Here is a 12,499-nt window from a genome sequence, read left to right as displayed (position 1 = left end):
CCCTCTCATTTGAAGAATGATAGTAAAAGTCTATTCATTTTCAAATGAATACTTCCTGATTAGCAGAATCGGAACTTGTTGCTAATGCTAAAAATAGTCAAACTTGCACAGAACATCAAACTACAAACATTATTAAGCACAAATACACAAGTTTTAGCCATAAAATCTGATCAGCTTTGGTACCTGGTCCACTTTTTTTCTGGGTAAAAGCTGTTTATTGACTTTACCAAGATGCTGCCATCTGATTTTTACACTGATTGATGTATTGTTCTTATTCTAGAGTGCATAGTTATAGTCAAACAGAATGAAATATAAGGTCCAGAAAACCTAAAATGAAATGTCCACATATGAGGACGCAGGGTCACAGGAGGTTAAGGGTAAATAGGTCTGGGTTCTTATGGGTTAAGCTTAATATTCTTTATTTTATTTTAATTTCTTGCCACTGTGGCATGGGTAGATGGTTGCGTGCAGTAGGCAGTTTGTTCATTTTTAACAGACGATGATTAGTGAATTGCGGCATGAGCAACCCCTCCCCCCCTTAGCTATATATGGATTGGAGATAGATCCAAGACAAACGGACATAAGGATGGACTCAAATCCGTCTGCTACTTCAGCACCGTGGATTTATCAATACACAGCACAGTTAAGGTCTGTTCCCACCAGGGGGCATTTTCCATTTTATATACAGTACAAAGCACTCTGAGTTATTTCAGTCACGTTGATGACGGAAAGAAAAAGCACATTTAATGCGAATAATGTGAATAAATGAAATGTGATCCCTACGGGCAAAACATTTCTTTGCTTCTGGTGTGAATACAACGTTAGTATTCTGATATTTCAGAAGACTATATGACTATGGCAATAAGACTATACAATTCATCTACCTCTGCCAGAACCAACATTACTGAAATGCACTAAAATCTATGCATGACACTTTGCTATGTTATTAATATTATTACTATTATTATTATTATAGATACTGTTGCTGCCATTACTATTATTACTATATACTGTAATATACTACTACTATTATTATTATACGGCCTTATTTATTATTATTATTATTATATATTATATATCATATTATTTTACTTGTAATTACTTTATTTATATTTTTCATTTTATTTTTATATTGTTTATTATCTATAATTACATATTATATTATATATATTATATACTGTACTATTATTATTATTATATACCGTCTAGTCACTATAGCATTGTTGACATCATATCATCAGTATCATTACCTTCATCTTGCCAACCATCCTGCCAACTGATCTGCTTTTTTTAACTTGTGTCCTTGTTCTATTCTGTGTTTTTTTCTATTGTTGTTTTTATTTATGCTACCTCAGTATTTTATTCTATTGTATTTTATTGTACTTGAATACCGGACTGCTGTGACAACCGAATTTCCCTTCGGGGATGAATAAAGTAATCTATCTATCTATCTATCTAGGATATAAAATAAATAAAATAAAAATAAAATAAATAAAAGTGTTCAAGAGAAAGACCTCATGAACTGACCAGCCTAAATAATGAGAAATAGGTGAGGATTTTGTGTCGGAGTCAGAGAATTTTATTTTGAAGGTTTCCTCAATGCATTTCTCAACCACACTGACTACATTTCTAGGGAAATACCTCATGGTTTGGTTATAAAATATACAGTGGGATGAATTGCCCTGAGTGGTCTACTACTATGAATAAGTGTTACTTAATTAGTAACTTTTTCCCTGACAATATACACTGTAAAAAAAAATCTGTTTAATTCACGGTAAAATACCAGCAGCTGTGGTTGCCAGAACATCACCGTAAAAAATACAGTGAGCGTATGTAAATGTAAATATCAGCAAAAACTGTAATTTATACTGAATAATCCCATTACTTTTAGGATAATTGTGTCATCATGGTATTTCTCCATTAACTTTACATGAAAAATTTATATTTTTACAGCAAAACTGTGTGTTTTCTACAGTTTATGGCGGTAGAATTTAAAGTTTTTTACTATTCTTTGATTGACAGTAATTAAAAGTATCTGCTACAGTGATGTACAATGTTTAATTTGACAACCTATTTCTGATGCAAATTGACAGCGTTTTACTGTTATTTCTACAAACATTTTTTACAGTGTAGCCTAATAAAAACCTGCAAGACCAAACATGGGAAATGGCGCTTGGTTAAGACAAGTGTCCATACTTTATGTAACAAATTCAGTGCTTTTACTTTAAAATAGCAGTTTTTCATGTAGTGCATCTATCTATCTATCTATCTATCTATCTATCTATCTATCTATCAATTCAATTCAATTCAATTCAATTCAATTCAATTCAATTCAATTGGCTTTATTGGCATGACGTAACAATGTATATATTGCCAAAGCAACCATCAGAAAAAAAGATAACAAGATAAGGAAAGCAATATTTACAATAAATTATGATAATTCTGTTATTCATTTTAAAAGAAAAGAAAAACTAATAACTAAAAGAAAGCAATATTTACAATCATTGAATTACAATCAACATATAATTTATACAATCTAACTGTCCCAGCAAAAAAAGAAGAAAAAACAAAATAAAAGTTAGTGTGTAATCTATCTATCTATCTATCTATCTATCTATCTATCTGTCTATCTATCTATCTATCTATCTATCTAGCGTCAGGACTGTAGATTCAAACTTTCAGACAGTCCAATGAGTCATCACTCTGCAACTAGAGGACGAAAAGGGGGATGGCATTCCCCTCATGGCACCTCCTGCTTGCGTGCATGTTCATGTCTCGGGTTGAACTGAAGGCGAGCTCTCTAGCACACTTACAGAGGACAGGGTTTTATGTTCAATTATAGATGCCACTGTGGTCCCTTCATGTAGACTAGCCCTGCGAATGGAGCACTACCATTTATGGTTGTAATTAGTTTCATTATTTTGTAATGAGCTCTGCCCCTGCAGCTGAAGCCCAGGCATCTGCTGTCACTGGTACTAGGAGATTGTAGGCCGGGCAGAGTGTGGCCGGTCAGCTGGACGCTAACATGGCTCACAGTGTCACAGCCCCAAACTGTGCGAGGCCTTGAAAAATGTTTGAAATGCAAGATGGCACGCAACTGAGACAGAGCAGTTGATACCTGATGTTGCTCCGCTTTAACTCTGCAAAGTCTCAGAATCTGGTAGTCAGGCGGCTTAGCCAAATAAAGAGGACACGTCGGACAAAAGCACCACATTTTTTCCACATGCTCTCTATCACTATAGGTTTCAATTTTTGGTAGGAGCCACTTCATCAAGATTGTGGATCGGAGATGGCACCCATATAAAGTCTATGAGAACCAATATGTCTTCCAATCCACTTAAAAGGTCAATCTTGGTGTCAAAATACACATTTTCTGTGTCATGAATCATTTAAAGCTATTGAGAATATCACTAGATAATTATTTGATCAAATAGATATGTTCATTTTCACCCAGACTGGTAGGTCTTCAAGTGCTGCAGCAAGGAATCCTGAGCTGAAAATGAATCTATGTTCACGGGAGAGAGCGGATTAGCTGCAATGTACACGGCTCAAAAAAAAATCAAGGGAACGCTTTAATCTCATGTCAGATCTCTAGTGATATTCTCAATAGCTTTAAATGATTCCTTGACCCAGAAAATTCATATTTTGACACCAAGATTGACCTTTTAAGTGGATTGGAAGACATATTGGTTCTCATAGACTTTATATGGGTGCCATCTCCGATCCACAATCTTGATGAAGTGGCTCCTACCAAAAATTTAAACCTATAGTGATAGAGAGCATGTGGAAGAAATTTAGTGCTTTTGTCCGGCGTGTCCCCTTTATTCTTAAATCTGGTCCTAAGCCGCCTGACTATGGTCTTTCATCCATAAGTTAAAATAAATAGAATTCACCCTTTATTCCCAAGATCTGGGACACTTCAGTTTAGCTGTTTAAACATCAAAGAGCATCTCCCAAATTAAAAAATAAGACTGGCAAGCCACTCAGCTCTGAAATCATCTTGAGACGGAGCCTAGATGAACAGAACATGGTTTTGTTCCACTTGCCAAGGGAACGTTTCCAACAATGTGGACTTATTTTCTGGCCGCAAACTCTAAACACTACTGTGAGACATAACTCATTAATTAGCAAAGTGGCTCTATATTGACTTTAGAGCTAACCCCCTTTACAGAGCTGTGAATGGGAAGTCTTTTTTAAATCATCATTCATGAATGGCCATTTGGTTGGAGCGTTTATAATGGCTGGCATACAATATTGAATGATGATGAGCAGCCGAGCAGGGCAGGAAGCTCACAGTCTAAATATAGCTGAAACACACTATTTAGCAAAGGAATGCAGGATTTTTTGATGAAAACTAGAAAATTCAGCTGTAATAGGCAGCGATTACTTATAATAATCAGATTTTAAAGTCTGCTTGCTGTCTCCGTACTATTTCAATGAACCTTATTTCAGTTCGTCCTGACTGTTTGGAAATGAAAATAACATGTTCGTTGTGTTTCTGTCAACTTCTTTCAGGATGGAAATGGCTACATTGATGAGCAGGAGCTGGAGGCCCTGCTACGAGACCTTTACCAGAAAAACAAGAAGGTGAGATGGAGGCTTTGATGAAGGTTAACAGTACATACTGTGGCATACTGTATGCACCATGTACTTTCTGTGAGCTTAGATTTGTGACTTTTGGCACCTGCAAACATTTCAAGCCGATCAATCTTGCATCTCTCAGCATTTATTATTCCCTGTGCATTCTGTGCATCAGAACAGAAGCAAACAAAACTGACACACACCAAAGAAACTGTGTTCTGAACACTACATGCTATGCCTGTATGGAAGAGTAACACTAATAGAAGTTGCAAACTTGTGCATGTGCTGCACAAGCTGCAAATTCTCTTTATTGATACCACCGTTTAATAGTGCTTTTATTTTGAAAAAAATAGCAAACATTATCATTAGCACTAGAGCTAACAATAGTGGGGCGGATTAGCTCAATATTTTACAACAATCGTTCACTTTGTGATAAAAGCATGAAATTTGGTAGATGTGTTGGTGAATATGTTTCGAACAAATCTGGATATTGGGCCACCTCAAAAGCGCCCCCTAGTGGCAGTGGCAGGCATTTGTTATACGAATAAATCAATGATGAATAAAAACTGCCCTTTTAATAATACCAACTGGTGATGAATTGTATATTGTTGGAAAGCCTGATTAGTCACCTTTACAACGAGGTACAGCTTGTAAGGATCGTGCATTCATGGAATGAGCAACGGGGCTAAACGTGTGGGTAGCAACCCCCAAAAATGTGCATCCCCTGTGTAGTGGGGTGGATTAGCTGAACAATCGTTCATTTTGTTATAAAAGCATCAAATTTAGTACACTCATTGCTGAATACATGTTTAATGAATGTGGATATTGGGCCATCGCAAAAAAAATTCTGATGGCTGTGGCGGCCATTTTTAAAAATGGCCATTTAAAAGCCGCCATTTTTAAAAATGGCCGCCGGTGGTTACTGGCGAGGAATGCTTTGCCTACCCTACAGCTGCTGTTTCATGTTTTCAGCACCACAAATATAATTTAGAGACATGTTAAAGTGACAAAAGGTTTATTACAGTCTAATAGAAAAGAACATTAACTTTGTATAACATTTTATTAGATCTTGATATTCCCATTCACAGGCTACGGCCTCCTCTTTGGCTTGTATTCTTCTGTTGCTCCTTAAAAAGAAAAAATGATTTTCAATATTGTATGACCTGCAACAATAAAAACAAAACACATTTAGACAGAGAAAAAAATCATACATTTTAAAAATTCTACTAGGGTTACTTGTAGCAGGTTACTCTTTCTGGCAAAATCCTTGTACTGAGGTGTGTGACTTAGTCAGGCGGCTTAGCCAAATAAAGGGGACACGCCGGACAAGAGCACCACATTTTTTCCACATACCCTCTATCATTATAGGTTTCAATTTTTAGTAGGAGCCACTTCATCAAGATTGCGGTGATGGCAGCCATATAAAGTCTATGAGAAATGCTATATCTTACAAGCCACTTAGAAGGTCAATCTTGGTGTCAAAATCTACATTTTCTGGGTCCAGGAATCATTTAAAGCTATTGAGAACATCGCTAGATGATTATTTGATCAAATAGATATGTTCATTTTCACTCAGACTGGGCAACTCGCTTCAAGTGCTGCAGCAGGGAATCCTGAGTTGAAACTGTTTGGAATCAATGTTCACGGGAGAGTGTGGATTAGCTGCCGTGTACACTGCTCAAAAAAATCAAGGGTACGCTTTCATCTCATGTCAGATCTTGATCAACAAATTATTTACAGTGAGTCATCCAGTGATATTCTCAATAGCTTTAAATGATTCTTTGACCCAGAAAATGTATATTTTGACACCAAATTGACCTTCTAAGTGGCTTGGAAGATTTATTGTTTCTCATAGACTTTATATGGCTTATATGGCTGCCGTCTCCTATCTGCAATCTTGATGAAGTGGCTCCTACCAAAAGTTGAAACCTTTGGTGATAGAGAGCATGTGGAAAAATGTTGGTGCTTTTGTCCGGCATGTCCCCTTTCTTCTCAAATCTGGTCCTAAGCCGCCTGACTAACTGTGATGGAGTTATAAAATACATTTAAAAAAAGAAAAAAGAACCACATGGGCAAAGGAGACATTACATATAGTGTGTGTGTGCCTGTGTGTGTGTGTGTGTGTGTGTGTGCAGAGAGGGATGTCCACATTCCACAGGACATAATTTAACAGTGTCTTATTAAGCTTTCACACCCAACAGCCACTGATACATGTTCCAAGCTAACTAGCTAGCTTAAGTACCTATTTTTACTATCTTGCTAATTTACTTTTCCGCCAAGGCCCATGATGATTGTTTTTCTCTTTAGCCTTTATGATGTTCATAGAATATTTTATTCATAATTATAACAGGTGAAATAAAATATTTAGACATACCTTGATGGACAGTCCACTGCACTGCTTGTCCCAGGAAGCAAATGCTAGCTAGCTCATTTGCTAGCTAGCTCGATGGCTAGTCCGATTGTGGTGGGGCAGGAAAAATAACTGAAAGAGTGTCTAACTGGATTTTTGTTAATTTAATATGTGTATTTACATTTTTTTAATTTACGTTTGTATATTTAGTTTAAATTTTTTAAATATTTTAAGAAATAATTTAAATATTTTTTGTAATTTTAACGAAGAAAATGACTGCTATGGCCACTAGGGGGCGAATTTGCGATGGCCTAATATACAGATTTGTTTGAAACATATCCACGAACACATCCACCAAATTGTGTGCTTCTATCACAAAATAAACAATTCTTGTGATTTATTGAGGTAATCCGCCCCACAGGGGATGCACATTTTTGGGGGGTGCTACCCACACGTTTAGCCCCGTTGCTCATTCCATGAATGCACGATCCTTACAAGCTGTACCTCGTTGTAAAGGTGACTGATCAGGCTTTCCAACAATATACAATTCATCACCAGTTGGTATTATTAAAAGGGCAGTTTTTATTCATCATTGATTTATTTGTATAACAAATGCCTGCCACGGCCACTAGGGGGCGCTTTTGAGGTGGCCCAATATCCAGATTTGTTTGAAACATATTCACCAACACATCTACCAAATTTCATGCTTTTATCACAAAGTGAACGATTGTTCAGCTAATCCGCCCCACTACAAGCACTTTTACTATAGTTAAGACAACAAATATAGCCACTAATATATATGACAGAATAAAATAAACTCTAACAAACCTTGTGTCCTGTCAGTCAGCCACTATAGAAGCCTTTTGATACTTTATATCAACTTTATATGAATTACGACGCACTCGTTATTATTTACTGTTCGTTTTTTCATTTAACCGTTCTACCAGTTATTTCCTGTCACTACCTTTCAAAATTAAAGCACCTGTTTTACACTGGACGACACCTTTTCAAAATAAAAGCATCACAACATTGTAAAACACCTTGAAAATGTACAAACATGAAAAAACAAGCTATAATACAAAAACATAAATAGGAACCTTGCTAAAGGTGATTTACAGTTGTGTTTAAAATAAATGTTAAAGTGATATAGTGATTGGAGTATTTACTACTTTTTACTGCTACACTTGATTTACTCCACATTAACAGTCTCATCATAACATGTGTTCCTATCAGTAGCAGCTCAAAACCAGATAATTTACTGTATTTTATAAAGCGATTACATTAATATTGAGCAGAGTTTAGTTCAGAGTTTTGGTCCGGCCCCTGCAACCTTCGTGGTATTGGTCATGTGGCCCCTTGGGGAAATTAATTGCCCACCCCTGGTTTAATATGTGCATTCAGAATGGGTATTTTGGATCAACCCTTGATTAAAAGTTTGTCTCACCACAGGCACAATCTTAGGATTACATCATCTGTCTTGTCAGGCCATAAAAGTAATACAGGAAACAAAAGACTCCTTGATTGCAAGTTAAAGCATCTTGAATTTCCACTGTCCTCTTGTTTTCATTCACATTCTTGTAAGCATTTTATATTGTTTTAGTAAAGTTAACTCCAAACATCGAATGAAAAGAAACTTCCTCAGTTGCGCAAAAAGTTTTTCACTCAAAAAGTTGATGCACTAAATGTAATATGGAAATGCATTTGTTCTGACATTAAACTCACATGACTGCAGTTAAGATAAAACAATTCATATTTTCCCAATTCAAACAAATTCCCAAAGACCTCTCTCCATTTTTCTCACATAGATCTGTTTGGTTGGTAGATTACAGCCATGTATAACTTAGTTTATTCTGTCCAAATCAGTTAATGGAGACGCACGTAGTTAATGAAATTATGAAAATGTTGCATTAAAGAAAATGTGAATTCGGGGCGTTTCCGTCAACTGGTTTAGAGCAAATAAACAAAGCTGCATAAACGTACTTTAGCCAGGAGATGGCAGTGTCATGTATTGCTATAGGCTAATCCGTCAGTAAACAGTAGAAGTAGCATTGTTTCAAATATAACTATGAATTTTGAGCAGTAAAAATGCTTGAATTTCAATAAAAAACTGGAAAAATTGGGGTGTTCTAAAACTTTTGACCAGTAGTGTAGCCATTCAATATTTGGTCATTAACAACCAAATCTCTGGCTGTTGGATTTTGGTGCCAGCCCTTACTGACAAGAGTTCCTGAATGTTTGACATTTTGTAAATTACCCTTCATTTTTACCCTCAGATGTTTGTTTTCATCCAGTTTAGAAGCAGCCGCATGATAGAAATGTCATCTACCTCCCACGTGCTGACTGTGAATTCTCTAGACAATGACCTACTCTCTTCACACATAAGCTCAATTGCACACGCCACAGACTTTGTACTTGGGAGTTGACATTTCAAAGTCTGTTTAATTTCCAGTCCAACAGATTGTGACACTTGCATTCTCACATACAGCTCATCCAGGTGATGTTCAGATCATTTTATGACTGCATTGCATGTGTGAAAGGGGCTTTAGTATCTTTACCTTGATTCATGTCAGTAGTTGGCCCTTTCAGATTTCCTGACTCCATCATAACTAGGGGTGGGCAATTAATTTCCCCAAGGGGCCACATGACCAACACCACAAAGGTTGCAGGGGCCGGACCAAAACTCGGAACTAAATTCTGCTCAATATTTATTTAATCGCTTTATAAAATACAGTAAATTATCTGGTTTTGAGCTGCTACTGATAGGAACACATGTTATGATGAGACTGTTGATGTGGAGTAAATCAAGTATAGCAGTAAAAAGTAGTAAATACTCCAATCACTATATTACTATTCCATTTATTTTAAACACAACTGTAAATGACCTTTAGCAAGGTTCCTATTTATGTTTTTGTATTATAGCTTGTTTTTTCATGTTTGTACATTTTCAAGGTGTTTTACAATGTTGTGGTGCTTTTACTTTGAAAAGGTGTCGTCCAGTGTAAAACGGGTGCTTTCATTTTGAAAGGTAGTGACAGGAAATAACCGGTAGAACGGTTAAATGAAAAAACGAAAGGTAAATAATAACGAGTGCGTCGTAATTCATATAAAGTTGATATAAAGTATCAAAAGGCTTCTATAGTGGCTGACTGACAGGACACAAGGTTTGTTAGAGTTTATTTTATTCTGTCATATATATTAGTGGCTATATTTGTTGTCTTAACTATAGTAAAAGTGCTTGTTAGCTCTAGTGCTAATGATAATGTTTGCTATTTTTTTCAAAATAAAAGCACTGCGGTTATATTGATTTCTAATTTCTTGGTAACCTCACGCGGGCCGCCCAATGCCCAGCTCTGATCATAACGCTCTTTTTCTTGTTCAGGAGGTGGACGTGAAGAACCTGACGGGCTACAAGCAGAGCATCATGAACCTGTCTGACGGAGGGAAGCTCTACCGTACCGAGCTGGAAATTGTCCTCTGCAGGGAGCCAATTGTGTGACTCTTCCTCCTCTCTTCTTGCCTATCATCATTTTCTCTGCCTGCCCCTGCCCTGCTCCCCCGAGACCACGCCCACATCCATCTGCCTGGCAACATAGACCAGGTGCATGTGCCAGACACCCTCCTATCATCCCCCAGCCCGCCTAAAGTTACAACATCAGAACCAATAAGTGCACTGTCAGCAAGCAACAGTTCTTCCTCCTTAACCCCTCATTTTCGTGCCACCTGACCTCTGACCCCTAGCCATGACCTGTCTGAAACCTCTAGAGCAGCTTTTCACCTTCTCAACTCCCCCATGTCTTTAAGCATTTCTGACTTCATAAACCTCCCTGCCATCCATGCTGTGCCTGACTTGCAACTCCTGATCAAAAGCCTAAAACCCATTTTTCCACAGGAATTACCTATTGACATGTTGGTAAACCCCAAATCTTGACCCACCTGGCTTCATTGACCCCTCCATTCCCTCGCTCTTTCAACTTCGCATTAGATACAATACATAGTCAAAACTGCAGACAGCTATGTTTGAATTGATCTGATTTATAGTCTGTGATGGAACTGGTACTGATTTTTCTGCCTCTGTCCTTAAGCCCTCTTGTTCCATTGCCATGATATGATTTTAATTTTCAATGTTTGTTTTTGGCTGAAATATAAATTGAAATATTAATAAAATGTCTTAAGATAAAAATCTGCTTCTCTGGCTTGTTGGCTTAGTCTTATCTGCAAGATGCTGATATTCTATGAATCTAGACCAGGGGTGGGCAATTAATTTCCCCAAGGGGCCACATGACCAACACCACGAAGGTTGCAGGGGCCGGACCAAAACTCTGAACTAAATTCTGCTCAGTATTAATGTAATCGCTTTATAAAATACAGTAAATTATCTGGTTTTGAGCTGCTACTGATAAGAATAAATGTTATGATGAGACTGTTAATGTGGAGTAAATCAAGTATAGCAGTAAAAAGTAGTAAATACTCCAATCACTATATCACTTTTTCATTTATAACTGTAAATGACCTTTAGCAAGGTTCCTATGGGTATTTTTGTATTATATAGCTTGTTTTTTCATGTTTGTAAATTTTCAAGGTGTTTTACAATGTTGTGAGGCTTTTATTTTGAAAAGGCGCCATCTAGTGTGAAACGGGCGCTTTATTTTGAAAGGTGAAAGGAAAAAAACAGGTAGAATGGTAAAAAGTTAAAAACGAACGGTAAATAATGAGTGCGTCGTAATTCATATAAAGTTGATATAAAGTATGAAAAGGGCGTCTATAGTGGTTGGTTGACAGGGGAACAAGGTTTGTTAAAGTATATTTTCTTCTGTCATATATATTACTGGCTATATTTGTCGTAAAAGCGCTTGTTTGCTCAAGTGCTAATGCTAATGTTTGTTAGCTCTTACGGTGGATTCACAAGGTGACCAAGGAACGTCTTATTTTTATGTTCATGGCGCTACGAAGCTAACTATCAGTTAAAGAGTCGAGTATTTGCAGGGCCACCTTCAAAATAAAAGCACTGCGGCTGCTGTATTGATTTCTAATTTCTGTGTAACCTCATGCGGGCTGGAGGAGGACAGCCAACGGGCAACTCCATTGCTACCACCTTTGTCATGATATCTGGCTGGGTAGAGGGTTAAAGAGTGCTCCAAAGTGTTTAATTTTAAATTTTAGTGATAAATAACTAACACCGCCAATTTCAAAGGGGTTCCCTGACCTCTCGTCAAGATATCTGATCAAAAATGGGTCCTATGAGTACCCACTACACTGAAAAAAGAAAATAGTTGAACCAACTTAATTGAATTGTTTCATTTGGTAACACCTAAATGAATTAAGTTCTTTCAAATTAATTTAAAATCAATTGTGTTAATCTAACTCAGGGGTAGGCAACCTGAGGCCATATGCATTGGCTCTCTGCGGCTGTGAGAAAAAAATATACGTGATAAAATGGTTATTTCTTGACATTAAAATGTCTAATTTATCATTAGTGTAGGCCCAAGGCTATTTGTATTCTTCAATTGTAAAAATGTCTAGCTTATATATAGCATTCCTTTTTTTTCTTCACATTTTAGTCAACTTAAA

At 36.8% G+C, this 12,499-nt stretch overlaps 1 protein-coding gene across 1 annotated transcript in view; it reads left to right on the top strand.

The window, feature by feature from the left end:
• The window catches only part of calb2a (calbindin 2a), a 45,830-nt gene extending 34,701 nt beyond the window's left edge, over positions 1-11,129 (top strand). The window contains exons 10-11 of the mRNA XM_059335175.1: positions 4,516-4,587; positions 10,311-11,129. Of these exons, the coding sequence (XP_059191158.1) occupies positions 4,516-4,587; positions 10,311-10,427 (189 nt within the window). The 3' untranslated portion in view covers positions 10,428-11,129. The remainder of the gene's footprint in view (positions 1-4,515; positions 4,588-10,310) is intronic.
• The last annotated feature ends 1,370 nt before the right edge of the window (positions 11,130-12,499 follow it).

This window comes from Centropristis striata, chromosome 6 (genome assembly GCF_030273125.1).
Source record: "Centropristis striata isolate RG_2023a ecotype Rhode Island chromosome 6, C.striata_1.0, whole genome shotgun sequence".
Lineage (NCBI taxonomy): Eukaryota > Metazoa > Chordata > Actinopteri > Perciformes > Serranidae > Centropristis > Centropristis striata.
Note: the sequence above shows the minus strand (reverse complement) of the source record. Positions and strands in the feature narration are given on the sequence as shown.